Genomic DNA, 12,081 nt, shown 5'->3' with positions numbered 1-12,081 from the left:
GTTAAACACAACAATACTGGACAACAGAACTCTGCTCATCTCCGAGAACACTGGCAAAGGAGAAAGCACAACATTTATCTTGTTTTGTTTGTTGCATCGGTGAAAAATTGGTGAAAATTCAGGTACTAGTGTACTATTTTGTCATTACATTTCTTTTTTCTATTTCCACTACTATAGTTCGGAGGCACACGTTGAACTTTTTATTGCATTTTTGTAGGTTTAGTTGCTCTGCAGATTCAGTTTATTATTACAAAATGTGATCAACAAATACATTACGATGTCAATTTTATTCATTTATTTCACAGTTACAGTGGAGAAAGCCCAGTGATGTATGGAAGTAGAGCAGGGGAGTGACATGCAGGGAGGGTCCAGGGTGGCTGGGAGTTGAACCAAGGACTCACTGCCAGAAGGCACATCCACACGTGATGTGGACCCCAACCACCCAACAATACGGGTTCCCCAAAGGGAAATTTACAATCTACACTTGTACACATGAACAAAATAACGTAGTGTATGTAGGATTAGTGTAGTATAACAATGTGCAATAACAAAGCAATATAATCATGTGTAAATGTGAATTAGTTATTGCTTAATGGCTTGCCTTTTGTCGGTTTGTGCACATGATGTGCTATTGCTTGCTTCTTGTCTTTCTTGTATGTCTTTGTTCCGTTATGTTACTTGTAATTTAAAAAAAAAAATTGTATATTTTAAAAATATTTATATTTACATATAAATACATATAAATGTTCATTAATACAAAGTGTTCCATTTTAAAAATAAATAAAACATAGATCACATTCACAGTGTCAGCATTTAAATGAACACATCAAAGCATTACATAACACGATACATGAGTCATTCGGCACCACACTGACTACCCTTACCTTTAGTACTTTCATTATATTTAGATGCCTATGTTTTTGTTTATTTATTTAAGTAATAATTTAAATGCATTATTTCTACTTGTTGCAATGTATTTCAACAGTGTGGTTTAGTACTTTTACTAACTACCAGTCAACAGGTTGGACACACCTTCTCATTCAGTGGTTTTTATTTAATCATTTTATATATTGTAGGTTATTACTGAAGACATCAAAACTATCAAGGAATGTATATTGGAAACAAAAAAGTGTTAATCTTCAGTATTAATCTACAATGTAGAAAATAATACAAATAAATTAAAAGCACTGAATGAGAAGTGTCCAGACTTTTGACTGGTAGTGTATACACAAGATCTGAGTACTTTTTCCACCTCTGATTTGCTGTTGCCGTGTTCGCTTCTTTGGAAAAGACGCAGCAGTTTTGCTTCGTATAATTACCAGCAAAAGAACATAACATCTTAAAAGTCACAAATGCAGAAACTCATCAGCTGCAGAATGTTTCTCTCGGCTCCTGGTTTCATGTGTCTGTGAGGAGCCCCCTGCTGCTGGAGTCTCATTAAACAGCTCCTGCTCTTCCCCAGCAACAGCAGCACTCATGTCCCAACAGTGTGTTAAAATCTGAAGCTGTGTCACTAATCCCCAGGACTAAAATCCAAGAGGCAGATAGTCCTCTCCTGGCCTTAATCTTATGTTGACTTTACATAAACTCACCTTAGATGGAGCCTGATAAGCGGTTACTGCATCAGCAGCACTTCACAGCAGGGCGTTTCTCAGAAACTGCCTATGCAAATCACTGACACTCTTTTTCCAGCATCCAGATAACTGAGTTAAAAGCAGCCAGTCAGCAGATAATCCCCTCTGAAGACACTTATGCTGCTACAGATCAAATGTTCCAGTGAAAATCTACTTTTCTGTGCTTCTACTTTGTATGGTTATGACAGCCAGTGACAAAATCCACCCTTAATTCTGTTTAATAACTGTTCTGGTGTTTTCGATTGCATTGCCGTCATATTACTTCTGAGCATTTTAAAAACTTCTCCTCCAGGTTGCACCTCACGCAATTTAGAGTAATCAGTTAACCTCAGCATATTTTTGGACAGTGGGAGGAAGCCGGAGTGCCCGGAGAAAACCCACGCATGCACAGGGAGAACATGCAAACTCCATGGGAAAGCCGGGACGAGAACCAGGGATCTTCTTGCTGCAAGACGAAAGTGCTAACCACTACGACACTGTGCAGCCCCATGTGGGAACCCTGTTCATCCAAATCTGTTTGTCTGTTTTTGGGTAATGTTGCTAACAGACACAGACAGACAAATGTATGCCCATCATCACATAACTCTTGTCATTCCTTGGCAGAGTAATAATAGTATTTGTAGCTCTGACTGTGAATAAAGTGAAGGATTTCTTTAAACTCTACATGTAAAATGTGGTAACTGTCAAACTAATAACAAGCAAGGAAGAAAAAAAAACTTTAGTTACTTATCATTTGGCTTTATTTTAAGAAACACATGCACATGCAAACTAACATGCTCTCAAACTCACATTCATTCTTCTCATTGACAAAAGTCAAAGTCTGGACAGACGTCACTGCTTGTCCTTCTCTTTCTGTTCCTTCTCCTTCTTGTCTTTCTCTGCTTTGGCCTCTTCTGCCTCATGCTTCTTGATCAGCTCCTCCACTTCCTTCAGCTTCAGGACCTTGATGCAGGTCTTACCGTTCTCGCGGGTCAAGGTGGCGATCTCCACTGAAGCAAAGAACGAAAAAAATCAAAGAGTCAACCTTTTGAAACTGATAATGCAGCTGTAGTCTCAGACAACATGTTCAACGATTAAGTCCACTTGTCTCTGTTTACACCTCACATTCACTCTGCATAGTTGGTCAGTGAGATGCTGCGTCATCAGCTGATAGGACGTTGGTTAAATATGTTGATGGTCTGAGAACACACTCCATATCACACTTGTACTCACTCTAAATGTTGTGCACTGACTGATGTTTGAGCTGCTATAAAAACAGGTTAAGCAGGTAAGCAAGTGTCTTATGTTTATTTCATCATCTACTCCACATACTTTGTAGCCCCGCCCTTTTTGTCGTGGACATTGAATACAAACAGATGAACTGTGCTAAACACAAAGGCTGGTCTCTATCTCCTCCAGAGCTTTCAGAGCTAAAGTCGCTGCAAACAGTTCTCATCCACTGTGCGAAAAGTACAACCCGCTTAGAGTTCCGTGCAAAATCCTAGATCAACCTTCTGAGGACCAAACAGTTTTTAGGCATTTATACCTCCTGTCACATTTTTAATCTCTGTGGCCTCATTTGTTACTGCAGTAAAAAGTCCTGCACATCTATGGCAATAGCAGTCATGGCAAAAAGCAGAGAGAACTCAAAAATATCTTTTGTGTAGCGTGATACTGGTATATCACAATGCAGCATTTAAAAAAAAAAAAAAGAAATTAAAGCTGAATTTATTCGATTAAAGAAAAACTGAAGTCAAAGTTTTAAAAAAATGTCTAAGTGCTCACAGATTTATCAATACTGGAATAAACATCTGACTCAACACATGAATAGTTTACTAGATGTACATATTTTATTTGTCTCTATACTTGACTCCTATCTGCTTTATGTAAACACAGCCTGCATTTCAAGTGGAAAAAAAAATCATCATGTGACTGTTGATTGTAGCTAAGTCAGTAAGGGCTTTTCAAAATTTTTAGATGTTTTAAAGGAGTCTGGTTTAGCAAGTCTGCACAGTAGCTTGGTGGTTAGCACTTTAGCCTTGCAGCTAGAAGATCCATGGTTCACGTCCTGGCCTTCCTGGGATCTTTCTGCATGGACTTGGCATGTTCTCCCTGTGTATGTGTGGGTTTTCTCCGGGTACTCCAGAAAGATCTCGGGAAGGTCGGGATGCAAACCAGGGATCTTCTAGCTGCAAAGTGAAAGTGCTAACCACCAAGCTACTGTGTAACACCAGTAAACTATTTATTGTGGGCAAAATTTTAGACATATGGAGTAAAGTGGTATTGATGAAAACAATTTCAAGCTCAGATCTCATTGGAGAATTACTTCAAGGACTATTGGAAAGTTGATTCTGTTTTCACAGGTTCTGGTTCTGATAAATAGTGCAATTTCCAGATTGCTAAAAGATCTCATGCCTTAAAAACCAGCCAGCAGGTTTTAGGGCTGAGAGGGTTCATCACTCCCTTTATTAAAACTCATTTAAATGCGATCTGCTGACATCCAAAGTAAAGAGTCTTACAGCGGCAAATCAACACCTATGATAAGGGTCCTCTTAGTGTACAGAAGCGACATCACGATGGCTCAGCTACTCACAGTAATGCAGGATCACCTTTGAGGTAGCACTATTTGACTTTAAGCTGCTATGTTCATCGGCTTGTCTCTAACTTCATCTGCTGGAAACCAGAGGTGTGGCCCTTAAAACTGAACCAATAAGCTACGGTAAAGCTGAAGGGAACTGTACATCCAAGTGAGAATTCTTAATCCACATTTACCGATTGTATACATTTTTTTTCTTGCTTTGTTGTTGATGTTTCACTTGATAAATTATGTTTCTGCATGTATGTAGTTCTCTGATTGTAAATGTCTTCAGAATATTTATGTCAGAGGGACAACAAGTTTTAAATAAATTACTGTGTTGTCCAGATGCTTTGAAAGTATGTATCATTTTAATGCCACAAATCACATTTTCCCTTTTACGAGCTTCTCTCTACTCAAGTCCTCACCCTTCTCTGCAGACAGCTTGCTGACATCCATGGTCTTATTGAGCACTTTAATAGCGAGGGCCAGAGCTGAAGAAAGGGTCATCTCTCCTTCCTTGTAGTCCTGCTTCAGCATCGAGACAGCTGCCTAGGAGAGAGCAGAGTGAGATGGTAAAATTGATCTGAATCACGAGAAAAATCACAAAACTGCATCCTTGTTAGTGATGCAGGATTTATGGAGGAACACGAGCAAAGTGGGCTTTACAGACATTTAGGACTGTGTAGATCAGAGATACAGTCATGGAAAAAATTATTAGACCACCCTTGTTTTCTTCAACTTCTTGTTCATTTTAATGCCTGGTACCACTAAAGGTATATTACCTGAAGAATACAATGAACATGACAAAAAAATGCAGGTGATCACATAATACTTTGTTCTATTTGACATGCTTAATCTTAACTGTATTCCCAGGGTATATAAGAGGCCATTTCATGTCAGAAGCAGCACTGCACATGCAAAGGCCTAGAGTGGTTTCCTGCTTACATACAAGCTGTAGCACAACTCAGAAGCTGTCAGCTCTCACATAATTCCAAAAACTAAAGAATTATGTGAAGCCACAAAGGAAGCCATCTTGGCACTGCTGGAAATTTTCATGAGTGAGAGACAGGTAGTGAAAAGACTGAAGATCTCCAAGACAGCTGTTCATTACACCAAGAAAAACAAGCCCAACATGGTACTACCAAACTGCCAGCTGGTCGCAGCAGGAAATGTCTTTCTACTCCACGAGATGACCGTGCACTCATCCATTCCTGTGTCAGGAATCAATGTCAGACCTCCAAGGACCTTAAAAATGAGTGGATACTGTGGAGAAATGTAACTTGTCCAGCAAGGACAGTTGGAAACTGACTTCTTAAAGCTGGTCTGAAATCACACAGGGTACAGAAGAAGTCCTTAAGGCAGAGGAAAGCCCAGTTACTCTTTGCTGGGGATCACAAGGATTGGACTGTTGATGATTGGGCTAAGGTTCTCTTCAGGGATGAATCCAAATTTCAGTTGATGTCCACTTCAGCCAACTTACTGGTTAGGAGGAAGCCTGGAGAACCTACAAACCAGACTGTCTTGCCCTACAGTAAAACATGGGGGTGGATCAGTGATGATCTGGGGTTGTTTCAGTCTGGGTGGAACAGGGCAAATGCAATAATGTGAAGGGCGAATGAACCAGGTCATTTACAGGGCTACTTTTGAAAACAGTCTTCTTCCATCAGCTGGAAAACTCTTTTCTGCCTCCAATGAATGGATTTTCCAACAAGACAATGCTCCTTGCCACCCACCAAGGCCAGTTAAAGCCTGGATGGAGAACCAGAACTTTGGAACCATGCCTTGGCCGGCTCAATCACCAGATCTAAATCCAGTAGAAAACATGTGGAAAATCATCAAATGCAAATGGAGAACCACACGCCCAAAAACAAAGCAAATTTGTTTGAATTTGTGCAACAGGAATGGGCTGTTTTGACAGCACAACAATGTCAGAAGCTGTTGGAGATCATGCCAAGACGCACGGCTGAAGTCATTAAAAACAATGGTTATGCAATCAAGTACTAACTCCTGTGTGTTTCATGTGACTAAAACAGACAGAAAAGAAAGCATGGAATAAAGAAAAGCTGTTTTTGGCTGTACAGTGCCACAGCTATTGATGGAAGTACTTAAGTGATTTTGGTTATCAAGAAAAACATGGAAAATGGCTCAACATCCGCTCTTAAATTAAACCCTTATGAGCTATTTTTGTTGTTTTCATTACATTTGTCCCAACAACTGTACGTTTAGTTGTACCAGGCATTAAAATGAGCAAGAAATTGAAGAAAACAAGGGCTGTCTAATAACTTTTTCCATGACTGTAAAGTTCAAGATTTCCTCTTTATTCTGTCATTGAAATCTTACACATCTTAATGTGCTAACTGCAGCACTAAAATGGTCAGGATCAGGTGTGTTCGCTCAGTGTAGACACTCAGACATGCATGTACTCATGTTACTCATGTAACGACTCTTGGACAAAAGTGTCCTCTGAGGAGGCTCTGTTACCCACAATACTTTGACTGTGGCCATGTAAAGAACCACTGAGATTAGCAAAGCCACCATGAATTGAGAGTTACACAATTAGCTTCCCCAAGAGTCAGCACTATGTAGGTCACAGCACCAGTGTTTATTGTGAGCATCCAGTCTTTGTCAAGAACCTGTGTGCAGCTTCGCCCTCTAGTGTCAGGGTCTGGAAAAGCAGTTTTAGAATATCCTCCCTTAAACAGAAGGTATTACGCATATTTACAGGTTTATAACTAGATTTTTAGGGATCTACTAGAATATTTGATATGCTGTATTGTTCAAAAAACACATTATTTGAAATCACAATACATTTCTCCAGCACCTCTTTTCATCGTGTTTGAAACCCTCCTTTTTAATTCTTGTCTCTTTTAAATGACCTCTTAGAAAAGCCCAGTCTACTCCGATTGGTCAGCGTTTTAACAATGGTTACATACTAGAACTCAGATTTGTGAGTACAGGCAGAAAGACATTCCTCTGGCAGAAGTGTTGCTAATGATATAAAATAGCAGACTAGCATTGTTTGATCGGGTATGCGCCAACATTATGCAAATGCACAACATAGTGACATAGATAAGTCACAGAGGAAAAGCCTGGACTTTAAATGAGGCTTTTCATGCAAGTAAGGAGAGGTGTTTTCTGTAGGAGAGAATAACTCCCGTTGGTGTGGACTTTTCTACGCACAAAAAAGAAACCTTATAATGCAATGAAGCAGCAGGAAAAACCTTAGATCAGAATATAGGCTCTGTAACTTTGAATATATGTCTGGTGTTGTAGTATGGTTTAATAATCCAGTTATTGCAAAGAATTACGTCCACATGCTCCTGTAGAATTTAAACGGTTTTAAATGCTGCAGAGAGCTGGAGCAGAGCGTTGACAGACTCCTGTAAAACTTACAGCGCTATTATTTCCGATGCAGGTGGCCTTCCAGCCTCCATAGTTTCCACTGGGGTCACTCTGGTAGAGCTGGAAGCCGTAGTGTTTATCCCAGCCCATGTAGAGCAGCGACACACCAAACGGGCGCTTTCCTGTGAGAACACACACACACACACACACACACACACACACACACACACACACACACACACACACACACACACACACACACACACACACACACACACACACACACACACACACACACACACACACACACACACACACACACACACACACACACACACACACACACACACACACACACACACACACACACACACACACACACACACGAGTTGTCTGTAACATTCCCTCTATCTTTGTTTTTAATGTAAAATACTTCTCAGAATTTATAAGGCACAATAGTTTTGTATTTTTTCTAATAGGATAAAAATGAAATTATAGCAGTCAGAGCAGAGAAAAGATACAGCTGTGCTCATAAATTTACATACCCTGGCAGAATTTGTAAAACGTGCTCCATTCTTTAAAACAGGAATGATCAGAGCAAATACAATTGCATGACAATAAATAGCTTTGTCTGAACACCAGCCCTAAATGAAAGGAAAATGTTTCCATTAACAAATATATTTGCTAAAAAATAAAAGGACAATATTTCACAAATGTGGCCAGGGTATGTAAACTTATGAGCACAACTGTAGGTGTAGCATTCAGAGAAGCAGAATTACAACTGCAGCTATCCAGCACCATGCTAACTTTGTACTGGTCACTGTGACACTAGGGATTCAAGGGACTTTACTGCACCAAAGCAATGTATATTGAGTCTTGCATGACGAGTCTCTTTAAATATTTTACTTGACAAGTTACTCTGTGATTCCAACCTGACAGAGATATTTGACTCCTGGATTAGTTTGTCAGTATCTAACAGGAAACAAATTAGCTACACACACCACTTTGACACGTAGACCAAATATTGCCACATTTACACTACAGTTCAAAAGTTTGGTGTCAACCAGACAATTTCAAGTTTTCCATGAAAACTCAAACTTTTTTCATGTGCTTTTTCATTAGCTAACACAATGTCGCATTAGAACACAGGAGTGATGGTTGCTGGAAATATTCCTCTGTAGATATTCCATTAAAAATCAGCTGTGTGCAGCTAGAATAATCATTTACCACATTAACAATGTCTAGACTATATTTCTGATTAATTTAATGTTATGTTCATTGAAAAAAAATTGCACTTCTTTAAAAAAAAAGGACATTTCTAAGTGACCCCAAACTTTTGAACAGTAGCGAATATAAACTCATATTCTGGTCATTGCACAGATGACTTCAGGCTGGTCCCATCAGGAAGTCACATCTAAATGTAGATAAAAGAACAGAACTGAGTGGTGCTGCTCTGTACCTCCAAACTGTGTGTAGGCCTGTTTGATGTCACACAGCGCCGTGACCAGCTGCTCACAGGGGATTGGCTCCTGGTACTGCAGCAGGTATCTGTAAAAACAACACAGGCCTTCATATTAAGCAAAAATTTAAGGCTATTACGATCATCGCTGATGAGACTCAGTGGTAAAACTCACCTCTGTGCTATAAGCCTCAGCTCATTGGTCAGTACGTTGGCATCTGATGTGATTCCTGCCACACTGCACGCCATGTCTCTGTGAGGTAATGGAAACATGTAGGATCAGTACAATCACAGGTAGCTAGAAAAAATCTGTTGCTACATTTCCAGTAATGTAGAGTGACAAATGCCTGAGTATATGGCCCTTAAAGTAAATCTGTACACAGTATAAATAGAATTACTTCTTAATTCTGCTATTTTTGAAGTTCATAACATAAAAGGTAATAGTACATTAACATTTGAATAAAAAGTTGTTGTTTTTTTCAATGTCTGTGTGCTGGAAGGAGCGCATTTAATTTTCACTTCAAAAATCTGAAAGATATGTAATTTACCTGGGGGGCACAAACTATTGCATACAGTGTATTTGTGCAAGGCAAAACAACACCACAAAAAAAGAGACGGAACGAAGCAGAAGTGACTCACTCATTCAGCTTGTAGATTTTCTCTGAGAAAAACACTTCATCCAGCAGCTTGTGGATGTTCCTCCTCTCAGCAGCCAGCAGCACTCCATCATTAGCTAGAATTCCCAGGCAGGTGCCAGCGTGACCGATGGCTTCCATGGCATACTCAACCTGGTACAGACGTCCTGCACAATGCAATAAAAAGCAAAAAATTTAAAAAATGGAACCAAGATGCCTGATTCTTGCTTAAAATGTGTTAAAGTTACGCATAGGGTGAAAAAATGCCTTAAAAATAAGAATAACAAGAAGAAAAAAAGAACAAGTTTTCATATATTGTGCATTTTGCAGCCTCATCAGATACATTAATAACTAGTTTTTACCTTCAGGTGAGAAGATGGTTGTTCGTGAATCATATCGACGAGACTGAAAGAGAAAATAGATGAAGATAATCAGGACTTATTTAACTGTATAGTGCTGTATATACAGTTAAAAGACACAGATGTGGTACACATCCATGGATAAAATGTGAACCGAAGCCTTAACAATCCTCTTGAGTGCTGTCACTGAGGCAAACATTTCTCTGAACTTTGATGTTCTTTTTAATAACTGCTACTACTACAAGAAACAATGTAGTACTGTAAGAGTCATTGAAATCTGTGTTATTTGATGGTATAGATACTTGGAAACAACAGTGCAACCCATATCTATTTAATCGTGAAGTCCATTCAAGAGAATATGACCAAAAGCAATCTGAAGAATGAAAAACTCTGCAATCAGCGCTCTCAGCCACCTTCACAAGAATACTAAATGTTAGTAGAGTCAGAGTCTGAAAGAATTTATACCAAGGAGCACCAAAGCTATTCAGGAGACTGGTGGTGGCCTTATTGACGCCTGAAGGATCTGGGATTAATATCTAATTGCATTTTTTTCTTGCAATTTGCAATCTCTCTTTCAAGCTGAGCTTCAGTTCACTGTGTCATGGATTTAAAGTAACACATCAAAGTATCAACTGCATTACATTAAAAAGCAAAGATCAAAACTTCAAGATGTAAATTGCACTCAACATGTGTTCATTACATTTCTGTACACTGGCATAGAAGAAATATCACGAAATGTGTGATTGTTCGGTTAAATAAATAAGGTAAGAACAATAAGAAATGAAATCTACCTGTCTATAGACAATCTAACACTGAAATAAGTAAACTATGAAACAGTGTATTATTATCCTGGATCAGATGCCTTGCTTAACATCCTTCACATTCACCTTACTTGCTCTGCAGTGAATAATTGAAGATTTAATTTAATTTTCTTTGACCCTTCTTCAAATTTGTATTTCAGTGACTTTAGATAAATGTGCATGGCCTCAGTTTTATGCAGCATCAACTCACAGAATTTCTGGCTGTTGAATAAAGAGAAATAATAATTCACGCATTGTTTGTTTTCATTCACAACTGCCAGGCCCTATCACAAGATCATAGGGACCTGAAGGCAAAACAGAGAGCAGATGACTAGCTGCACTGTTTTTTCTTACAGGAGCAGAGAGGAGGAGAGCAGCAAAATCGATACAAATTCAATACATATTAATTCAACAATTAACAATCGAGTTACTCACCATTATTTGAGACTGCAGTCAAACCCCGGCACTGTGGAAAACAAAATTTTAAAAATTATCTGGTTGGATTTATGAAGACTTGGAAGTTCACTGCAGCAAACCTGACATTAGCTAGTTAGAATATTATCTACAGATCTGCTCCGTCGTCTGCGGCTGGTTGTCTGAGTGGAAGAGACTAAATTGTGGCTCGCTAACTAGCAAAGACTCAGACATGTCCGAGGTTGGTAATAAAAGCCTGTATTTTTTATCTTAGGTTGTTCAGGTTCTAGTTAATGAACTCAAACCGTTTCAAAAAGGTTGATTCGTAACGTGAGAGAAACGGTTAGCGGGCTAACACTTCATACAAAATGGATCAACAATGACAGATGAATCAACAGAATTTTTTTTGACAGCTGCACTTTGATACATTTACACTCAGTCAGCAGCTACTACTGTTTGAAAACATTTCACTCACCGACCAAAAACAACCCATTAAAAGAGAAAGTACTGAAATATAATTTTACAAAATGAAAAAAACAAACAAAATTGCTCACCACTGAAGAGCTCTCTATTTGGCGCGTACGAGTGACGTCGAACGTCACGTCATTCAGATGCGCCTACTTATTACACAAGTATGTAAACTCACTGATAGCTGCCTCAATACTAATGAAAATAAACATACAACAAGTTAATAAGTATAATAAACCCAATTACAAATTACAACAAAGTCACATAGTACAATCACAAGATATTAAAATATGAATGAGAGAGAGGAGATTACTTAAATATCAGTTCAGGGAGCCGAATCATTTATCCTTTTATTTTTTCAGTATTAATATTCTTCAAGTTAAAAACAAACAAACAAAAAACATTTACAATGC

General features: G+C 38.8%; 1 protein-coding gene across 2 annotated transcripts; it reads right to left on the bottom strand.

The window, feature by feature from the left end:
* Window positions 1-280: 280 nt before the first annotated feature.
* On the bottom strand, window positions 281-11,819 carry psma4 (proteasome 20S subunit alpha 4). 2 transcript variants are annotated; one of them, XM_022201569.2, is made up of 9 exons: window positions 11,755-11,819; window positions 11,222-11,252; window positions 9,990-10,032; window positions 9,632-9,794; window positions 9,168-9,245; window positions 8,993-9,081; window positions 7,585-7,715; window positions 4,617-4,740; window positions 281-2,623 (listed from the first exon to the last, which is right to left on the bottom strand). In XM_022201569.2, exons 2-9 carry the CDS (start codon window positions 11,222-11,224, stop codon window positions 2,466-2,468), a joined length of 789 nt encoding a protein of 262 aa, XP_022057261.1. In that variant the 5' UTR covers window positions 11,225-11,252; window positions 11,755-11,819; the 3' UTR covers window positions 281-2,465. The 2 variants fall into 2 exon arrangements, with proteins under 2 accessions (XP_022057261.1, XP_051808587.1); XM_051952627.1 differs by lacking the exon at window positions 11,755-11,819 and adding an exon at window positions 11,676-11,712.
* Window positions 11,820-12,081: the final 262 nt, after the last annotated feature.

Source organism: Acanthochromis polyacanthus, chromosome 8 (genome assembly GCF_021347895.1).
Source record: "Acanthochromis polyacanthus isolate Apoly-LR-REF ecotype Palm Island chromosome 8, KAUST_Apoly_ChrSc, whole genome shotgun sequence".
NCBI lineage: Eukaryota > Metazoa > Chordata > Actinopteri > Pomacentridae > Acanthochromis > Acanthochromis polyacanthus.
The sequence above is the reverse complement of the archived record's forward strand: the minus strand, read 5'-3'. Positions and strand labels throughout refer to the sequence as shown.

What these genes read in the sequence shown, in the direction of transcription:
- psma4 (XM_022201569.2), bottom strand. An exon ending in CTGAGGCTTATAGCACAGAG is followed by an intron (nt 9,082 to 9,167) that starts GTGAGTTTTACC and finishes TTGTTTTTACAG; the next exon opens with ATACCTGCTGCAGTACCAGG. An exon ending in GGCCTACACACAGTTTGGAG is followed by an intron (nt 7,716 to 8,992) that starts GTACAGAGCAGC and finishes GTGTTCTCACAG; the next exon opens with GAAAGCGCCCGTTTGGTGTG.